The 19,283-nt window shown below is 48.3% G+C and overlaps 1 protein-coding gene across 4 annotated transcripts in view; it reads left to right on the top strand.

The window, feature by feature from the left end:
* The window catches only part of DNAJA3 (DnaJ heat shock protein family (Hsp40) member A3), a 743,272-nt gene extending 727,682 nt beyond the window's left edge, over positions 1–15,590 (top strand). For 2 of the 4 annotated variants that reach the window (XM_069646819.1, XM_069646820.1), the window contains exons 11-12: positions 6,317–6,428; positions 15,202–15,590. In XM_069646819.1, the coding sequence (XP_069502920.1) occupies positions 6,317–6,414 (98 nt within the window). In that variant the 3' untranslated portion in view covers positions 6,415–6,428; positions 15,202–15,590. The remainder of the gene's footprint in view (positions 1–6,316; positions 6,429–15,201) is intronic. The other 2 variants (XM_069646822.1, XM_069646821.1) reach the window with 1 other exon arrangement.
* Positions 15,591–19,283: the final 3,693 nt, after the last annotated feature.

Below are 19,283 nucleotides of genomic sequence, written 5' to 3'. Positions count from 1 at the left end.
CTTTTTGAAGGTTATACAGGTCATAAATTGGGATAAGCGGTGACAAAACAGACTATATCCCGCTGGATCATTCTGGCTATAATTGAGTGCTACAGATTGGCGGGAAAAGACCCACCGGACGGGCTGCAAGCCCATTCTACTAGCGGGAGGGCTACTTATGCCGCTCTGAGAAGAGTCCTGCAGCAGATATTTGTTCAGCTGCAACATGGGCATCAATGCATACCTTCATCAAGCATTATTGCTTAGATGCCTCTTCTTCCAAAGAGGGTTTATTTGCCAAGGCGGTACTTCATTCCGTCCATGAGAACAATAACTAGTACTCCCACCTCCAAAATTACCACTGCTATGGGAGTCTATCATAAGATGAGGAATACGTGGGAGGACACAATCCATTCCAAGAACAAGTTACATACCAACTGTAACGTTCTTTCGACTGGATGTTCCTCCCACGTATTCCTCATCGCCCCTCCCATCCTACCCCGCAGTACAGTTTACGTTATTTACTTTCCTCTCACAAAGAGTCTGAGTCATGAGGCACGCCTGGGTGTTCCTCAAATATTTCCTTGAAAAAACAGAACTGAAGCCAACCGGCGCGGCACAAGCTATTTATACTGATGGTGACGTCGACACGGTACAGAGCCCGTCGAGAGACATCGACGCCACGACCTTGTGCACAGTGCCCTATTGCGAGAACTTTTTTCCGAAGCAGCGGAGCTGGCAGGATACAAATATCATAAGTTTAGGAATACGTGGGAGGAACATCCAGTCGAAAGAACGTTACAGTTGGTAAGTAACTTGTTCTACTTTGCGGAATGTAATTTCCCAAGCTGCAGAAAACATTCCTGAAGGTGAGATGGTTCAATAACCTCCTTAATGATGGTAAAGAAGCCTCTTGACAATCCTTTCAGTGAGGCCTAAATGTGTCAGCCGATGTATGGCCTCTAGAGCGGTAATCGGGAGATTTGCTTGGCTGTTTAAGCCCGGGTTTGCCCCCGATGTCCAGTCAAGGCTCCTGAGTATGCCCTTTGATGGATCCAACCCATTTGGGCCAAAGGCAGACGACCGTCTAGAATAGCTACAAGGTTCAAAGGCTGCAGTGAAATCTTTGGGGGGCAGCCATTTGCCAGCCACATATGCCTTTACAAGCTTGTAGAGGGCATTCCCTCCATATTACTCCTCTTTTGGCTAATGAGAGAGGTCAAGCTACCCAAAGATGAGGACAAAGGAGGTTCACACATGCCCCTAGATGCTGTGGTGGAAACACTGCTCAGGCACCAACTTCCTCATTGCCCTCTGCCACAGCCATGGCCCCAAAACCTCTCTGAGCACCTTGTTCACAGAACCCCATTGGGAGGCAGGTTGACTCGGCATCTGCAAGAATGGCCTCTTCAGATGCATGGGCACTACAGACAGCCCAAGGGTATGGTCTCCCATTGCTGCAAAGACACCCAGATTGTCCCAAGAATGAACAATCTCTTTGGGAACCAGATCTGCTTCTACAGGAGATTCATCCCCAGTTGGAGAAAGGGGCCATGGAGAAGGTACCTGTAGCAGAACAATACCAGGGTTGGTACTCCACCTATTCCCTGGTTCCCAAGAATGACTGATGACTGACAAATTAGAGATGGTCACTCTTTTGCAATCGCAGATCCTCCAGTCCCTTCAGTTCCAGGACTGTATGGTGTCACTCGATCTTCAGGATGCTTGCTGTCATGTGCCTCTACGTCCCAATCACAGAATATACTTGATGCTCGCAATTGGCAGTTCTCACTATCCATTTCAGTGTTGCCTTTCGGGCTCACCTCTGCCCCAAGGGTCTTCGCCAAGTTGATGGCAGTAGTGGGAGCAAATCTAAAGAGGGGAGGGATTCACATCTTTCTCTGCCTAGACGATTGGCTGATCAGAACTCTCTCCCGAGCAGGCTCTAGAAAATCTCAACTGCCACTCTCTCCACAAACTGGGCTCCTCTCTCAACTTCAAGAAGTCCCAGGTGACACCTTCTCAAAAGCTTCAATTCATTTGAGCAGTCCAGGACACTTCCTCAGGGAAGGCTTCACCTCCCGAGTTTGAGGGTTCAACATATCTTGCAAATGGTAATGAGATTTCAGAACACCCATTATCTACCGACATTCGATTTTCTAAAGTTGCTGGTCCTCATGGCATCCTGCATTTTCCTGTTGCCAGAAGCCCACCTGTGGATGAGGTCAGTGTTCTTAGGCAGGATGACAGACCTTTGTCTGGTCCCGAGCAAGTCCCCAGCAGAATCGAGACTACACAGAAACCTGTTGCAGCTGAGAACGATCGGACTGACACTGATGGCCTTTTTGCTGTCAATAAAAGGGAAACTGTTCAGATAACGATGGGCAATACAGTGGCCATGCATTACCTCAACAAAATTGGCGGTGCGAGGTCACTACCAGTGTGCAGGGAGGCAATGCAGCTCTAGTTTTGGGCTCTACAAAACGGAATCTGCCGGCTGTTGACCTAGCTAAAGAAGAGAATACAAAGGGGGAAGCTCTGAGCAGGCAAGCCATGATCCCCCACTAGTGGGAGTTGGATCCAGAAGTCGTCCTAGAGATCTTTGCCCTTTGGGGAACCCTTCAAGTGGAACGGTTTGCATCCAGTATCGACAGGAAGTGTGGTTTGTTCTGCTCGAGGGAATTTCCTCAGATGGGACATCTGGGGGGTGCGTTCGTAGTGGACTGAGTTTGCACTTGTACGCATTCCTACCAGTTCCTGTGACTCCTCATGTCATCAGGAGGTTGAAGTTAAGGAAATCATGATCTTGATGGCTCTGGATTGCATCACGAGGATGTGGTACCCGGACCTTCTAGATATGTCCATCCACTCTCCATTCTGTCTTCCGCCAGAGAGTGGATCTACTCTGGCAAGTGGGAGGCAGTCTTCATCAAGGAATCAAAACACTAAACCTTCATGTCTGGTTTCTCAGTGGCCCCAATTGGGACCTCAAAGAAGACCGTTATGAAGGTGTTGCTTTAGCTAGAAGATTAGCAACAAAAGCATTATACTGCTGCCGGTGGAACACGTTTTGCAGCTGGTGTAGAGCTATATATATAGTTCCCTTCTCTTTTAATACACCTGCAGTGTTTTCTTTTTTTAATGCGCCTAGTCTACCAAAGGCTGCAGGTGGCTCCCGATAAGGGATACTTGGCTGCGTTATCCATTTTTAAAAGCACGCCAGAACAAGGCTTTTACTTTAAGATGCCTACTGTCATATAATTCTTGAAAGAACTGAAAATAGTCTCTTTTTCTGGTTCTGTCATGGGATTTGAACCTGGTGCTAACTTTTAATGGGAGCTCCATTTGAAAATCTAAATTTGCCCTCCCCGGTTAGTAAGCTTTAAGAACATATTTTTAGTAGCCATCACTTCTGCTCACATAGTGAGTGAGCTACAATCATTTTCCTGCAAACAACTATTTACTATATTCTCCAAGGTGGTCTCTGAATTTCATCTGGCACTGAAGATAACAATACAAGCTTTTTATCCACCTCTTCACTTTTCTAAGGATGAAGAGATGTTACCAAAACTTGACACAAAAAGGGCTTTATAGCGTCTACATTTCTAGAAAGGCAAATGTCACAGGATGACCAAATATTTATTGGTTACACTGGCACAAGTTAGGTCAAGCTGTGACCAAACATACTATCACGTTGGATCATCCTATGGATTTCGGTGTGCTACTCCATTGCTAGAAAATATGTCCCTGAAAATCTAAGAGCCCATTCAACCGGAGGATTGGCAACCACTTGGGCTCTCCAATGAGGGATGTACCAGTGCAGGATAGTTGCAATGCTGTAACTTGGTCCTCACTATACTTTTTCAAAGCATTACTGCTTAAACACAGGATGTTGGCTTTGGATGAGCGGTTCTGCAGAATATTACGTGCTAATCAGAATTGTACAGAAATACTCTTCTCCCACCTCCAAAACTGCTATGGGTGTCTATTTTAAGATGAGGAATCCATGAAGGGACACAATCCATTAGAAGAACAAATTACTTAACCCAGGTAATGGTCTTTCTGATGGATGTTCATCCCCCGGATTCCACATCTCCCTCCCAGCCTAACCCTCTGACTCGGGGTAGGTTTTTTAAAATGCCCATGCAGGTTATCTATTCCTGTTTACTGAGCAGAAAGAGGGGGAAAACTAGGAACTGAGGCAGCAAGCGTGGTGCATGCTATTTATACTATAATCGCGCCTGGATGCAGGAATCGTAATAGTTTAGGGACATCAACAACTATAATGCAAAGCACCCCCACTGATATTTAAAACATTAAACACTGCAAAGCAGGATACAACTATATCTAACATAAGGAATCTGTTGGAGGAACATCCATCAGAAAGAACATTACCAGTGTTAAGTCATTTGTTATTGTATTCCTTCTGCCTAACTTGCCTTAAGAGCGCTCTTTGTGGTTAACTGAACCCTTCACCCTTCTCAGTCACTCCTAAGTCACTCCTAAGTCTGGCTGTTCAGTCACACTGCCCTTCTATGGTTGGCTAGACATTATTGCTTGTCCCTGTTCATCAGAGTGGGGTGGTTTGCCAGAATCTGTCCACATAGCTGATTCCGAAAATACATTTCAACCGGTACTACGGTATCCCCATTTTAGTTCCTATCCTCCACGCTCTCTTGTGTTGCCACGTCTTTCTCTGGGGAAATCGGCTGCTGCCTGTTTAACCACAGCTATCCATCTGCTGCTGCTGCCGCCGCCGACATCTGCGCCATCACCTGGTGTGGCCTGGCCTATAGGGAACTCTGGAGATTTACTAGTAGGCCGCTGCACACTGGTCCTCTTTTGTATGTTAATCTATTTTATTTCCACATTTTCTCATAGGAAAAAGTTGGGCTTGCTGAAAATGTGTAATATGGGGGCCACTTTGAAAATTATTTCCAGGGCCTGTTTTGGTTCCCAGTCCACCCCTGGCCATCACCTCAATCAGGTAGCCTGAGATCAGGCATGTTCACATGCAGTTGAAGCACCCCACCATGGTCTTGTCAGCCACCACCATCCTTGTGTTTGGGCAGGAGCCTCATCGGACTACATTTTTCAACTCTGTACTTCACTACAATATCTTCTCAAGGAATAACCGAGGCCCTGTCAAACACCTCTGGGCACACGTGCAGACTATTTCCATGTCCCCAGAACACCAGGAGACGCCTCCCAATAGTAGAGCTTTTAACCCAGACTTGGAACCAATAGTAGACTCTAGAAATCTCCATACCTATTTTGAAAATCAAATGAGATATATGATTCAAAATGGGTCGGAAGACTTCTTCAAAATCGCTTCAAAGCAATGCAGATATTTAACTGGAATCGCTTTGACAATCCGACCGTTATCCAGACCCATTCATCCAAGCCCATGACAGTCTTCCAGTACCAATGAGAAAAACATAAGACCACCTTAGAAATGTTAAATACCCAGATCCCATCAGCTCTTTGACAATTCCACCACTGTCCCTTTACTGCATTCACGTTGAGTCCCCAGACAATCAACCAGTGGTAATAAGAGTAACTTCCATGAGCTCCTTCTTTGACAACGCAGACTCCTACGACCTCATAACATAACTGTCCAAGTTGGCCTAAAAGCCAAAGTGGTAACAGTATAAAGCAACTCCCTCAGTCTCCCACAAACTGAAGGCATTTGGCTGGTTCCCTGTCAATGAACAGCTGGATATCAAATCCCCCACCTCTGTTCCCAAATAAGCACTCGCATACCTTTGTAATAAGTACAGCAGCGCACATCTGCTGAGCTCTTCTATTCATTCAACCAAAACCTGATCTACATCCCCAGAACACGAGGGAGCCCAATATAGACAATCACAGGACTAGATCTACAGGATGGACTTAATTTGGCCTCTGCAAAAAGACAAACTCATCTTTCTATGATGAAAGCCTCACATACTAGCTTTTCTGAAAATCCTTTGCCACCCACGTGAAGCATCATAAAAACCACACCGATTCACAAATGACTTCACTCGTTGTGAGTGCTGAGGAACTTAAAGTGCATTTGGGCGCATGACTATAGGTTTATTATGAATTGTTACGCAAGAGCTTGCAGTGCTTATATGCTATACATGTCCATTTGCACTGATTTTTGTTAAGTTTATTGGGGTTTTTCCAGAATATATGAAAGTATGTAGCTTGACCGTGGCTCCATGCTGTACATTTTGCAGTGCGTTTGCATGCTTGCACTGCACATCACCAGTCATTCCTTGCTTGGGAATTGGCAGTGCATTCTTTGGGCACATAATGTGCAGTCTGACAGCTGCTCCTTGCTGTTTCTGCCCAGGTAGCCGCACCCAGGACAGCAGTCAATCTGCCGAGGAGGTGCCTGAGCTGCACAACGAGGGATTCCTTACCAAACTTAAGAAAATGTTTAGTTCCTGAGATTTCAAGCTGAGGTAGGAAATCCTCTCATTCTTAGCACAACTGTGCAGCTCAGACCTATAGAAGGGCCTGGCTTGTAATGACTTCATCTTGCATAGTGACTGCTTATTTACTTGGCAAGTTCAAGAAAGTTTACATTATTTTATTTAAAAGGTTCTAAATGGCTTTTCCTAATTGTATTGCCATACCATTCGTGTAGGATGGCAACTTATAAAGATCAGGCCGATTTGTTTTGTTTTTTAACGTTGAGGGAGGCCAGCACAATCCCACCTTTTTGTTGTGTTGCTTATTTCTGTCTTGAATGGCTTTCAAAATAAAGCTAAAAGCCAAGGCATAGACCCATCAGTGGGTACCATGTGAACTCAAGATTGTTCACTTTGGATTTTGTTGCCACTTCTTATGAAGTTGTGGAAATGCATTGGGTACGGCTTCTAGTCGTTTTGCAACCTTGGGTTAATACTTGATTATTATTGTGATGCATGTCATTAGTTATTGCCTTTCTTGTGTAGTGCTTTATGTAGGCTGCCCGTGTGTTTTGGTTGGCTTTGTTCAGATTATTCAAAGCACTCAATGAGGACTATGTGCATGGAGTACTATGTTTTTTACAAGGCCTAGCAGTGTACCTAGTGCTGTATATGGTGGTATTCACTATACACACAAAAAGGTTCCCACTCATTCAGAAAAATTGGATAAAGCGTCCAGCAAAAAGTACAGGGGGACTCGCCAGTGGAGAGAATTCTACTCTAACAACCTTATATTCGCATCCGTCGCAAAGGGTCTTTGGATGTAATGGGGCTCCCTGTGAACCTTTTAAAGCAACCACAGTCCTGCTTGCCAACAGTAAGGACACCCCTTAACCTTTAGTGCTTACAGTAACAAAGCAACAAAAATCTGCAGACCGGGGATGAAATTTTGTGATATGCATATACAGTAGTGAGCCTCGTCTTCCTCCGCCACTGACCTTGTCATAAAGCACAGTTGTGAGGGCTACCTATCCTGTAGACATTAAGCTAAAACATTTTTAATTTATGTGTGGGCCTATAGAGTTTGCAGGAATTGGGTTGGGTACCGGAGTGTGGCACTGGTCCCTCGAAGTCCATACGTAGCTAATTATCAAGTATTATGCAATAAATCATAGGTTAAGTGTTCAAAACTGCCTTTATTATAAGGTGTGCCCTTTTGTTGACACGTGTTTCGTCCCAACACTGGTCCTTTTCCAAACAGGGCACTTATTCTTGTGAAATCCTACTACTCTGGAGGAGTGTGAGCTCAATGTGTACATAAATATATGGGGTAAGTTCCCTGAATCCTGAAATGTTTTTGATACACGTACTACCGCAGGATCCAAACCTAATGGCACCCTGCGTTCTGTTTAGAACACACTGGGAGGTCACACCTTATAATAAAGGCACTTTTGTACACTATACTCGGGTACCCAACCCAATTCATGCAATTCAGACTAAGGTTCGGTATACCTTACAGTACCTGGGGCAGCGAAAGTCCATATAAAGTGCAGTTTTTTTATCAACAACTTGAAGGTGGGAGCAGGTGGGTGTTATTGTGGTTAATGTGATTTAGTGATGCAACGTGGGCTTTTATTTGCTTCAGACAAGAAGTATCCTCAGTTGAAAATTGTCAGGCTACTAGTCATCAATGATTTGCGTTACGTTGTAAAATATGCTGCAGAGTGGCAAAGTTTAATTCTAACATGTCTCGTACATTTGCTATATGTGGTCTAATGCTACTCTTCAAGGTGACAACCATGACCACGTCAATTTTGGGCATATAATGAAATGCATGGTACCACTTCTTTAAGCAGACTGTGGTGACAAACCGTTAAATAGTTACTTTTGCGAGGCAGAGTTCCCTCTCTAGAAACTTTGAAGTAGCAAGTCATACTGCCAGCTCATCCTGCACAGTGATGGGACCACCAAGTACAACATTATGCTCTTGATTTTGATTAACAGTTTTAGGGTGATGTTTACTTTAGTTCCATGTTGCATACATATGTTCACATTGGGGGTTTTCCCCCCAGTGCCAAGGCCTTTTTTGGTGATTTTGGTATTTCGCCATTCAATGCATTCTAATGTTTTCTGTTTCATTAACCCCTTGCAACAGGGCAGTAATCCAAAGCACGAGATCTCGCCCTTGCCACTTAAGGGGTTAAAACATGATGCTGAAGCAGAGGAAATCCCTATCATTCCCATTTAGTGTTGATTCACTTCAACTGTTCTAACAGGGAGCAAACACACTCATGAAGCATTAGTGGATGTTTTGCTGCTCTCTGTATGGCCTGGAGTGTTTACCAAATACTTAAATGAATGGTTGTATTAAATATTCGAGGGGATTGGGTCCTCCGACGTATTCCATATCTGACATTAATCCCCACAGCTGTGCTGCTTCAGAAACTCTCCTGCGTCGATGGCGTTGATACGCCGCCCTCGAGGACCTCCTCCGACAGCCGACATCACTGGATGTTAAAAGTAGGACGCACGACGCCCGTAGCCTCAGTTCTGTTTTTTCCGCAAACGTGTTTGCTTCGGAGATCTCTGCGCGCCTCGACTCTTTGGAGTTTGTTCTTTCTCGGTTCTTCGAACCTGTTCGTATTGTGAAGTATATTCTTCGTGAAGATGTCTACCTAGTCTTCCACCCCGCGTCCGGGCTTTAAGAAGTGCGGGGACTGTGGGTCCAAGATGTCGTTGACGGACTCGCACGACGCCTGCCTCTGGGGCCTCGGGGAGGCCCATGACACCGATGACTGTCGACTGCCAGTCGCTCACGTCCAAAGCCTTGCGGGAGCGCAAGAAGTTGTTGTCGGTAGGTAAGGTGTCGAAGTCACAGAAGTCGAGGTCTGCGGGGCTTTCAACGGACAATTCGAGGGGAGACTCTCTGCATCATTGTCGGAAGTCCAGTGGGTCTCGGTCCCGCCACTCCTCTGCCTCTTCGAGGCACTCTCGGAAGCGCCGTCATTGGTCGCCTTCCCTGTCCTCATCCGAGGACTCCGCCTGTCGGCGGGTTGCTTATCCCACCAAGCATGCGACGCCGGAGGAATGGGCTTCCTTCAGGAAGAAAATGTTAGCGATTCTCTAATCACAGGCCACTGGTCCGTCTGAGCCTCCGAGTGGGGTCGGTCGTGATCAGTCGAGAGACACTGCTCGCAAACCTTTGTGGTCGGCACGATTCATGGGAGAAGTCCCACTCTGACAAGGGGAATCGTTCTCGTCATGCCCGGTCCCGGTCCTCGACGCGCTCGAGACCGTTTGCACCTGTGGTGTCTTCGAGTTTGACGTCGACGCCAAGGTCGTCGAGGGACACTCTTGGGGCTCCGGCCTCGAGGCCTGTGTCGATGCCATTGATGCTGTCGGCGCCGCGTTCGGTGTCGACACGGATTCACTAGACGCCCTCGACGCCTTTCGAGGCTGTTTTCGACGGGGGTACCCCGGGGCTTGGTGGAACCCCCTAGAATGGCTCTGGCCAAGGTCAAGCATGGTTTTGTTCCACATTCTGTGCCTTCTTACCGCCATCTTGAGTTTATTTCAGAGGTGGATGAGGACTATGATGATGGCATGGTTCCTGATAAAGTGCCAGGCGAGATTCTCTCGGGCCATAGCCAGATTGAGGACCTGCGGCAGTCACTGCACGATGCCAGTGGGCTGGACACCTCTCCGGAGGTGGAGTTTTGTAGGCCTGAGCCTGGCACTCATGCCGACTCCTCGTACCGGTGCCTTATGTCTAGGGTCACCGAGTACTTGGGATGGTCTGCTCCCACAGGGGATTTTCTTCAGGGTGACCTTACGGATATCCTCGACCAAGGTCCACCAACTGACCCAGTACTGCTGTTCCATATGGCTCTACAGAGGAGGGTGGCGGCGGCGGCTTGGACTGCTCCGGAGAGTCTCCCGGCAGTGGGCAAGTCTTTGCCGCGAAAATAGCGCCCAGCTAGTAGTGACCCCTGCTACTTGACCAAGCACCCCACTCCAGAGAGTTTGTTGGTGCAGGCGCTACGGCTCCGGCAAAGCAGGCGTCGTATCCTACCATCCCTCCTGATATGGACGACAAGCGTTTTGACGGCTGGGCGAAGAAAGTGTTTTCTTCAGGGGGTATCGCGCTTCAGGCGGCCAACTCCCTATGGGCCTTGTCACGTTTCACACACTCTGTGGAACTGTTTCCTTAGCAGCTGAACATATTCCTGAATGGGACGAACGGGATGGTTTCCTTGCCATGGTTCAGGATGGCAAGGATGCCATGTGTGAGGCCGTTCAGTCGGGTTTGGACATGGCAGATTGCGTCAGCCGGTCCATGGCAGCGTGCACCGTGATACGCAGGTTCGCGTGGTTGCGGAAGTCGGGGTTTGCTCCTGCTGTGCACCCCCGGCTCCTCAACATGCCCTTTGACGGGGAACATCTTTTTGGCAGCAAGGCTGACGAGAGCCTTGAGAGGTTGCAGACCTCCAAAGCTGCAGCGAAGTCGTTAGGCGCTGCAGTTTGCCAACCTCCGCCTTTTCGTCCTAGGGGCCAGCAATGGAGGGGAGGTACCTTTCGTTATTACTCATCCTTTGGTAAAGCGAGGGGAGCTGCCAGTCAAAGGGGCCACCGTAGGAGAGCCAGAGGTGGAAAACAAGGTACTCGAGGTGCCAAGGCCGCTCGGGCTGTTGCCTCTTTGCACTCAGGCAACGCCGCAGTCACTTCAGCTCAGTCATGAGGCCATGTCCCATGGTGCGCCGGTTGGGGGAAGGCTGGTGCAGCATCTTGCAGAGTGGCGCGCCATTACTTCAGATGTGTGGGTTCTGGAGATCATAACCCACGGCTACTGTCTTCCTTTCCGGCAGAGGCCTCAAGACGATCCACCGGGGGAATCTCTTTGAAGAGTCCAGATCCGCTCCTTGCGCAGGAAATTCAATCCCTGCTGGAGAAAGGCACCATAGAACTGGTGCCTGTAGCAGAGAGGGACAAGGGATGGTATTCCCCTTATTTTTTGATTTCCAAGAAAGACGGGGGTTTGAGACCCATCATGGACTTGCGCGGTTTGAACAGACTCCTCAGGAAGGACAGGTTCAAGATGGTTACTCTCAAGTCCTCCAGGCCCTTCAACTTCAGGACTGGTTGATGTCTCTCGACCTCAAGGACGCTTATTCTCATGTGCCGATCCATCCAAAGCACAAGAAGTACCTGAGGTTCGCGGATGGCGACTCGCACTTTCAGTTTCGGGTCCTGCCGATGGGATTGATCTCTGCCCTGAGGGTCTTCACCAAGCTCAGGATAGTTATGGCAGCACACCTCAGGAAAGGGGGGGATTCACGTCTACCCCTACTTGGACGATTGGTTGATCAGGGCGCGCTCTCCTGAGCAAGTCCTGGATCATCTGTCAGTTACCTCCCACTCCCTCCACAAGCTGGGCTTCTCCCTCAACTTGAAGTCCCATTTGACACCAACTCAGAGGCTCCAGTACATCGGAGCTGTGCTCAACACGTCCCTGGGGCAGTGTTTTCCTCGCTGGGTGAGGGCTCATCGCATTCAGCAGATGGTGCTCAAGTTTCAGCTTGCCCAGAGTCTCCCAGCGTTCGAGTTCTTGAGATTGCTCGGCCTCATGGCATCCTGCATTCTTCTGGTGCCAGAGGCCAGGTTGCGGATGAGATCTTTGCCATGGGCACTCAAACTCCAGTAGTCTCAGTCCTCCGGCAGGTTGTTGGACCCTGTTCAGGTGCCGTCCTTGGTCGCCCAGGACCTTCTGTGGTGGGCCGACGAAGACAATCTGATGAAGGGGGCTCCACTTTGGCTGCCCTTGCCGGAGGTGACTATCATGACGGACGCATCCCTCACGGGATGAGGAGCTCATGCCAACGAGTTGAGTCAGCGGTCGTTGGTCTGTCGGAATCCAGACTCCATATCAATCTGTTGGAGCTGAGGGCCGTCAGGCTAGTTATTCTGCCGACTGTGCGAGGGAAGAATGTCCTGATCCTGACGGACAACGCGGTGGCCATGCACTACCTCAAAAAAAAAGGGGGAGCAGGGTCACTTCCTCTGTGCAGGGAGGCGATGCAGCTCTGGTTCTGGGCAATCCAGCAGGAAGTTTCCATCTCGGCAGTTCATCTGGCCGGAGACGAAAACGAGACGGCAGACACTCTGAGCAGGCAGAGCACGATCTCTCACGAGTGGGAGTTGGCTCAGGAGATTCTCCTGGAGATCTTCGCCCTTTGGGGGACCCCTCAAGTGGATCTCTTCGCCTCCAGTGTCAACCGGAAGTGCGAGAGGTTTTGCTTGCGGGAATTTCCTCCAAAAGGAGCCTTAGAAGACACGTTCGTGGTGGAGTGGTCATTCCCACTGCTGTACGCGTTTCCTCCAGTCCCCGTCATCCCGCAAGTACTGCAGAGGTTACAGAGGTTCGGTTCCCGGATGATCCTCATTGCTCCGGGGTGGGCCCGGAGGACGTGGTACCCGGACCTTCTCGACTTGTCCATCTGCCCTCCATGTCGTCTTCCCTACCGAGACGATCTGCTCTCACGGGGGAGGGGGGGTCAGGTTCTCCATCCAGAGGTCAGATCCTTCAACCTTCACGCTTGGTTTCTGAAAGGTTGAGGTATAAGGATTGGGACCTCCCTGAAGACGTGATGGAGGTGTTCTCTCGGCCAGACGTCCCGCAACAAAGTCCCTGTACCGTTGGCTTAATTTCTGCGACTGGTGCAGGGTTAAGAATGTGGATCCTTTTGCATGTGACATTCCCATGGTTCTGTCTTTTGCTTTCTTTGGCCCACAGGGGCTTGCAAGTGGGTACCGTTAAAGGTTACCTGGCGGCGCTGTCCATATTTAAGCGCTCGTCTGAAGAGTGTTCCTATTTTAAAATTCCTTTAATTTCTCAGTTTCTGAAAGGGCTCACTAACGTGTTCCCTCCGTCACCTTTCCAGGTGCCCGGTTGGGATTTGAACCTTGTTCTCAAGTTTCTGATGGGTGCTCCGTTTGAGCCTTTGCATTCATGCCCTTTGAGACTGTTAACTCTTAAAACTGTATTTTTGGTTGCGGTCACTTCCGCTTCCAGAGTGAGTTACAGGCACTTTCAGTTAAGCCACCCTTCACTGTGTTTCATAAGGACAGGGTTGTCCTAAGCGTTCGTTCTTCATTTCTTCCGAAGGTGGTGTCGGAATTTCAATTAGGCCAGAAGGTTGTTCTTCCGCCGTTTTATCCTCCTCCACATCCTGGTAAGGAAGAGGAGAGGCTCCATAGTCTTGATCCTAGGAGAGCGTTAAGCTTTTATATTTCACGCATGTCCCGGGTCAGAGTGGACGATCAACTCTTCATTGGTTACGCTGGAAAGCGTTCGGGACAAGCTGTGACGAAACAGACTGTCTCGCTGGATTGTTTTGGCTATTTCTGAATGTTACCACTTGGCGGGTAAGGACCCACCGGTCGGCTTGCGGGCCCATTCTACCAGGGGTATGGCTGCCTCTACTGCCCTACAGAGGGGTGTTCCTATTTGTAACATCTGTGATGCAGCCACCTGGGCTTCGGTACATACTTTTGTACGTCACTACTCCCTCGATTCCACCCGTGTGCAGGATCTGGCCTTTGGCAAGGCGGTCCTTTACTCTGCAATTTGATTGGGCATTCTAAATTTCTGTTTTCTAAATTCTTTTCCCACCTCCTTGCATTGTTACTGCTTTGGGAGTCTGTCATAGATATGGAATACGTCAGAGGACCCAATCCACTTGAAGAGCAAGTTACTCTCTTACCTGATAACTTTCTTTCGATGGGATGGTCCGACGACGTATTCCATATCGCTCCCTCCGTGCCTTCACTGCTGCAGAATTTCTTATTCGATTGCAGCTTACGTTTCCGCAAGGCTTTGCGTGTCAGACTGGCAGAAGACTGGTGCCACACATTCTGGGAAAAAACTACAACTGAGGCTACGGACGTCGTGCGTCCTACTTATCACATCGGATGACGTCGGATGTCGGAGGAGGTCCTCGACGACGGCGCATCGACGCAGGACGCAGACGCCGAAAAAAGTTTCCGAAGCAGCACAGCTGTGGTGATTACATGTCATAGATATGGAATACGTCGTCGGACCATCCCATCGAAAGAATGTTACCAGGTAAGAAAGTAACTTGTTCTTCTGTCTCCATCTCTTTGATGTCAAAGACATGGCTGTGCGCTGTGTGCGGCACACGGGTGTCTCGAGTTCCAGCATACCCAAGCAGTGCTTCGTGTGAAGCCTAGATTGTGTGCATGTTTCCATGATGCATCGTTCCCAGTAAGCTGGTGTGTTGCTCTTCAAACAGTTAATGTTGAATATGGTGCTGAATGTTGTGCAAAGTGCTGACTCTTCGTGGGTTTCCTGTCCTGTTGAAAAAGCCATCATTGACATATTTATTATACCTGCAGCTTCACGTTTTGAGGTATAATTCTGCATGTGGCCTAAAAAGGGTGCATATTTTAGTCCTGTCATTGTAACGATTTGTGTAATGTGAGAGTCAGCACTGCCTAGCTTGGGTGGTGGAGGGATTAAACTCCCTCCTTGGGAGGTTGGAGACCAGCATAAATAACTTCCTTAATGTTTCTAGGTGGTTTTGTGCTCTGCATACCACATGTATGGGTGGCCTAGAATAGTTTGTCAATGATGCATTGCTAAACATTTTGTTAGTCTGACCATGCTCTATAATCATGTGAGAGAATGGAGTGCTCTCATAGTGCAGGTCTGTTTTATAATGGTTATATTATATATCTGGTAATATTTTAATATTTGCATAATCTGGGAAGAAATCTTTTCTTTAAATTGTTTTCCCTTTAACCTCAGGTAAACGCTCTGCTGAAAACTAAGGCCGAGACCACAGACTTGACATCTCCTCGTTCTACATCAATGGCAAAATATTCCCTTTTATCCCATGAGCTTTTAAGAAGAGGAGCAACTTTCGAGGCCCTGTTTTATTTGGGTTCAGAGATGGCCAACAGCTTTGGACGTTTTAATGAACTGCGTAAATGCTGTTCGTTGTCTGATTTGCGCAAGAAGCATGTGGATCAAGAGGAGCTACATTCTCATAGATTGTCATCACACTCTGTTGCTCAATTTTTGGGGCGCTCTACAACAACCTTACTATCGCAGCACCTTATAGGCAATGCTCACAGGAAATAATTCCCACTGTAAATTGTATGACATAAGTTTAATTAAATATATGTTAGTCTTTATGTTCCGTCTTTTCTTTACCAGTCTTTTCCTGTGTTGATTTGTAAGACTTCATGCATTGTTCAGTCTGGCATGTGATGGGCACCCTTTGTTTTCAGCAGTCACATAATGCAAATATTGTTGCCCCTGGATCCTATTTTTTAGTAGGTCTGCTAGCTTTCTCTGACTGACCCCCCCAGCCCCCACCTTACTAAGAGGTTATATAACCTTACGCAATGCACACAAACCCCCCACAGATGGCCAAGCCTAGCTGTTTGCACATCAAGAGGAGAGTATACTCATGGCTCAGAAGCCATGAGTAAGCACTCCTCTTTATCTCTGTGTCACATTCCCACACCAGCAGCTAACCACACCCAAAGCGCTGTATTTGATCAGATCTTGGACTCTTCCCTGTGCATAACCTACTCCCAAGTTTATTCCGCCAAACCCATAGAAAGCAGTTTTGCGCTCAAGAACCAGGTACTTCCAACCTGCATCCTTAAACATCACAGGTTTTCAATCTGTCTTTCCCACTGATGAAGCTGATGCCCCCTTTTTTTTTCACAGTCAAGTGAAACAAGGCCACTGATGTGGCAGACATGCGTTATAGAAGGCCACTTGGCATTACATAGTTTCTGGACACTCCACAGTGGGGCTCAGGACCTCATTCAGAAGTGAAGAAAAAAAAACATAATGATGGGTCTATACCTCAAATCATTGAGGTCTTGGTTTCCTGTCTGCTTCATTATTAGATATTGTTCCTGACACTTGCATCTGGCTGCATTTGATACCACTGTTTTCCCTGATGCGACACAGGCCTGTACAGAGGCTGCTCAAGTGACACTACTGGTTGTTTTCCCAGAGCATCTTGTAGCTTCTGCGGAAGTATGCCATAGCTTTCCCTTCTTAACACCAGGATTGCATATTAGAGGATTGAGAGCCTTATTTTGGGTCGGAATCCCTGGTAAGCATAAGCTCAGACACCATTTTGGGGGAAGACATGCAGCATGCTAGCTCTTTGGACATCTCTTCATAAACTGGGCCCATCTCTTTGAGGGAAATGCCCATTTTAGACTTGACTCTAGCTTTATTCTTCCAACATAGTGTACTCCATAGGAATACGTTTTTGAAAGGGGTGAATTGGATACTTGCTAAATTAGTGAGACTCAGTGTGGTATCACCAGACCCTCCTCACCCCAAACGTCGTATGACACAACCCTGCCACCTTGGTTGGCAGAGGTTTCTTACAAAAGACAGCCATGAGGCAACCAATAGTGGGGGAAAAGGGTTAGGGTTGTGGCTGGGTAGGGGGTAGTAGGGAAAGTGGAAAGAGAATTGGAAAGATATTATTGGGTAAAGGTATTTTGTTCGAATGGATTGTGTCCTCCAACGTATTCCACATCTTTGAAATGTAATGTCCACAGCTGTGTACTTCGTAAACTTTTTCGGCAGGGGGTGTCCTGCATCGATTCGTTGGGTCGATGTCCCTCGAAGGCCTCAGTCAAGGGCGATGTCACCAGATGTTCTAATAATAATAATAATTTGGCATTTATATAGCGCTACGAACCCTCGGGTATCTGAGCTCTGCTTATTATTACCCACGGGGTGTGGTGCTCATTTATCGACCTCGGAAGGGTGAAAGGCTGAGTTTGGCCTTGCCAGAATTCGAACCTGCGTTAGCAGACTCTACTCGCTGTGCCACTTGACTTAAATAGGACACAGAGTGCCTGTAGCCTCTGTTCCGTTTTTTTCCGCAAACTTGTTTGCTTCGGAGACTCTGCGCGCCTCGTTTATTCCTCGTGAATATCTTCTTCAACCCCTCCGACTCCGGGGTCTGGCTTTAAGACTTGCTGGGACTGCAAGTCGAAGATATCGATTATGGACCTGCATCGCATTTGTTTGTGGTGCCTGGGCGAGAGTCATGATTGTTCCAAATGCCAGTCGCTGACTGCTAAGGCCTTGCAGGATTGTAAGGGGAAGCTCCAGGTAGGTAGGGGTTCTAAACCCAGTAAGTCTCGTAAAACGTCTAAGGGGATGTCCCACGATTCGAGGGGCAACTGTGTCGGAAGGAGTCCCGGGGAATCTCGGTCCCGGAGTGGTTCCCGCCATTAGTCCTCGTCTCATGATTCCAGGAAGCGCAGTCACTGGTCGCCTTCCCCGTCTTCCTCAAAGGATGGCGCCAGCGAGGAAAGTTGCTTATCCGACTGAGTCCTCGACTCCGGAGGAATGGGCATCCTTCAGGGAGCAGATTCTGGCGATTTTCCAATCCCAGAGCACAGTTCCGTCTGCGCCTTCGGAAGAAACCGGCCAGGGACGATCCCGATCCATGGCTTGTGCGCCTTCGCCTCTGGTCCTCGGCGTGATTCTCATTGGAAACCTTCGATGTCCCGTTCGGACAAGGTTCAGGATAATCGCAAGAGACGTACTACAGCCACCTTGAGGCAAGTGGGATACCCTACCATCCCATCCTTCCCGGTAGGGACGACAAACGCTTAGACGGTTGGGCACGCAAGGTGTTTTCTGCGGGGAGTATGGCGCTTAAGTTTGCCAACTCCACTTGTGCCTTGGCAAGATTTTCACAGACTCTGTGGATTTGTGTTTCTCTAGCGACTGAGCATATTCCAGAAGAGGAAGAAAGGGATGGGTTCCTTGCTTTCGTGCAGGATGGCAAGGATGCCATGTGTGAATCCCTTCAGTCGGGTTTGGACACGGCCGACAGTGTTAGCCGGTCCATGGCTGCGAGCACCGTTATATGTAGATTTGCGTGGTTGCGGAAGTCTGGTTTTGTTTCAGATGTGCAAGCCCATCTTTTGAACATGCCCTTTGATGGCGTGCATTTGTGCAATCAAGCCTTGAGAGGTTGCAGACCTGAAAAGCTGCGGCAAAATCTTTGAGCGCAGCTGTGCCTCAACCTCTGCCTTTTCGTCCTAGGGGACAGCAGTGGAGGGGATTTTTTTTTTTCGTTACTACTCCTCCTTTGGTAGGACGAGAGGAACCGCCAGTCAAAGGGGTCAGGGAAATAGGGGTGCCAAAGCCGCTTAGGCAGCTGCCTCTTTACCTTCCAACGCTGCTGCAAGCCGCTCCAAAACAGTCATGAGGCCACGTTCCATTGTTCGCGAGGGGGGCAGACTGTCTCAGCATCTCGAAGAATGGCGAGCTATTACTTCGTATGCGTGGGTTCTGGATACAGTAGCCCACGGTTACTGTCTTCCCTTCCTAATGCGGCCTCACGACAATCCACCGGTGAATCTCTTTGAAGCTTCCAGATCCGATCCTTGTGCAGGAAATCTTGACCCTGCTGGAGAAAGGCGCTATAGAACTGGTGCCTTTAGCGGAGAGGAACAAGGGATGGTATACCCCATATTTTTATGATTCCAAAGAAAGACTGAGGATTGAGGCCCATCTTAGACCTGCGTTGGTTGAACAAACTTCTCAGGAATTACAAGTTCAAGGTGGTCATGCTTTCTCAAGTCCTCCAGGCCCTTCGACTTCAGGATTGGTTGGTGTCTCTGGACCTACAGGATGCTTATTTTCATGTGCCAATTCATCCAAAGCACAGAAAATACCTGATGTTTGCGGCTGGCGACTCGCACTTTCAGTTTCGGGTCCTGCCATTCGGATTGACCTCTGCCCCGAGGGTCTTCACCAAGCTAATATAGTGATGGTGGCAGCATATCTCAGGTGAGGGGGGATTCACGTCTACCCAGGGCTTTAAG

The sequence above is a fragment of the Ambystoma mexicanum genome, chromosome 2q (assembly GCF_040938575.1).
Source record: "Ambystoma mexicanum isolate Mex_15411 chromosome 2q, UKY_AmexF1_1, whole genome shotgun sequence".
Lineage (NCBI taxonomy): Eukaryota > Metazoa > Chordata > Amphibia > Caudata > Ambystomatidae > Ambystoma > Ambystoma mexicanum.
Note: the sequence above shows the minus strand (reverse complement) of the source record. Positions and strands in the feature narration are given on the sequence as shown.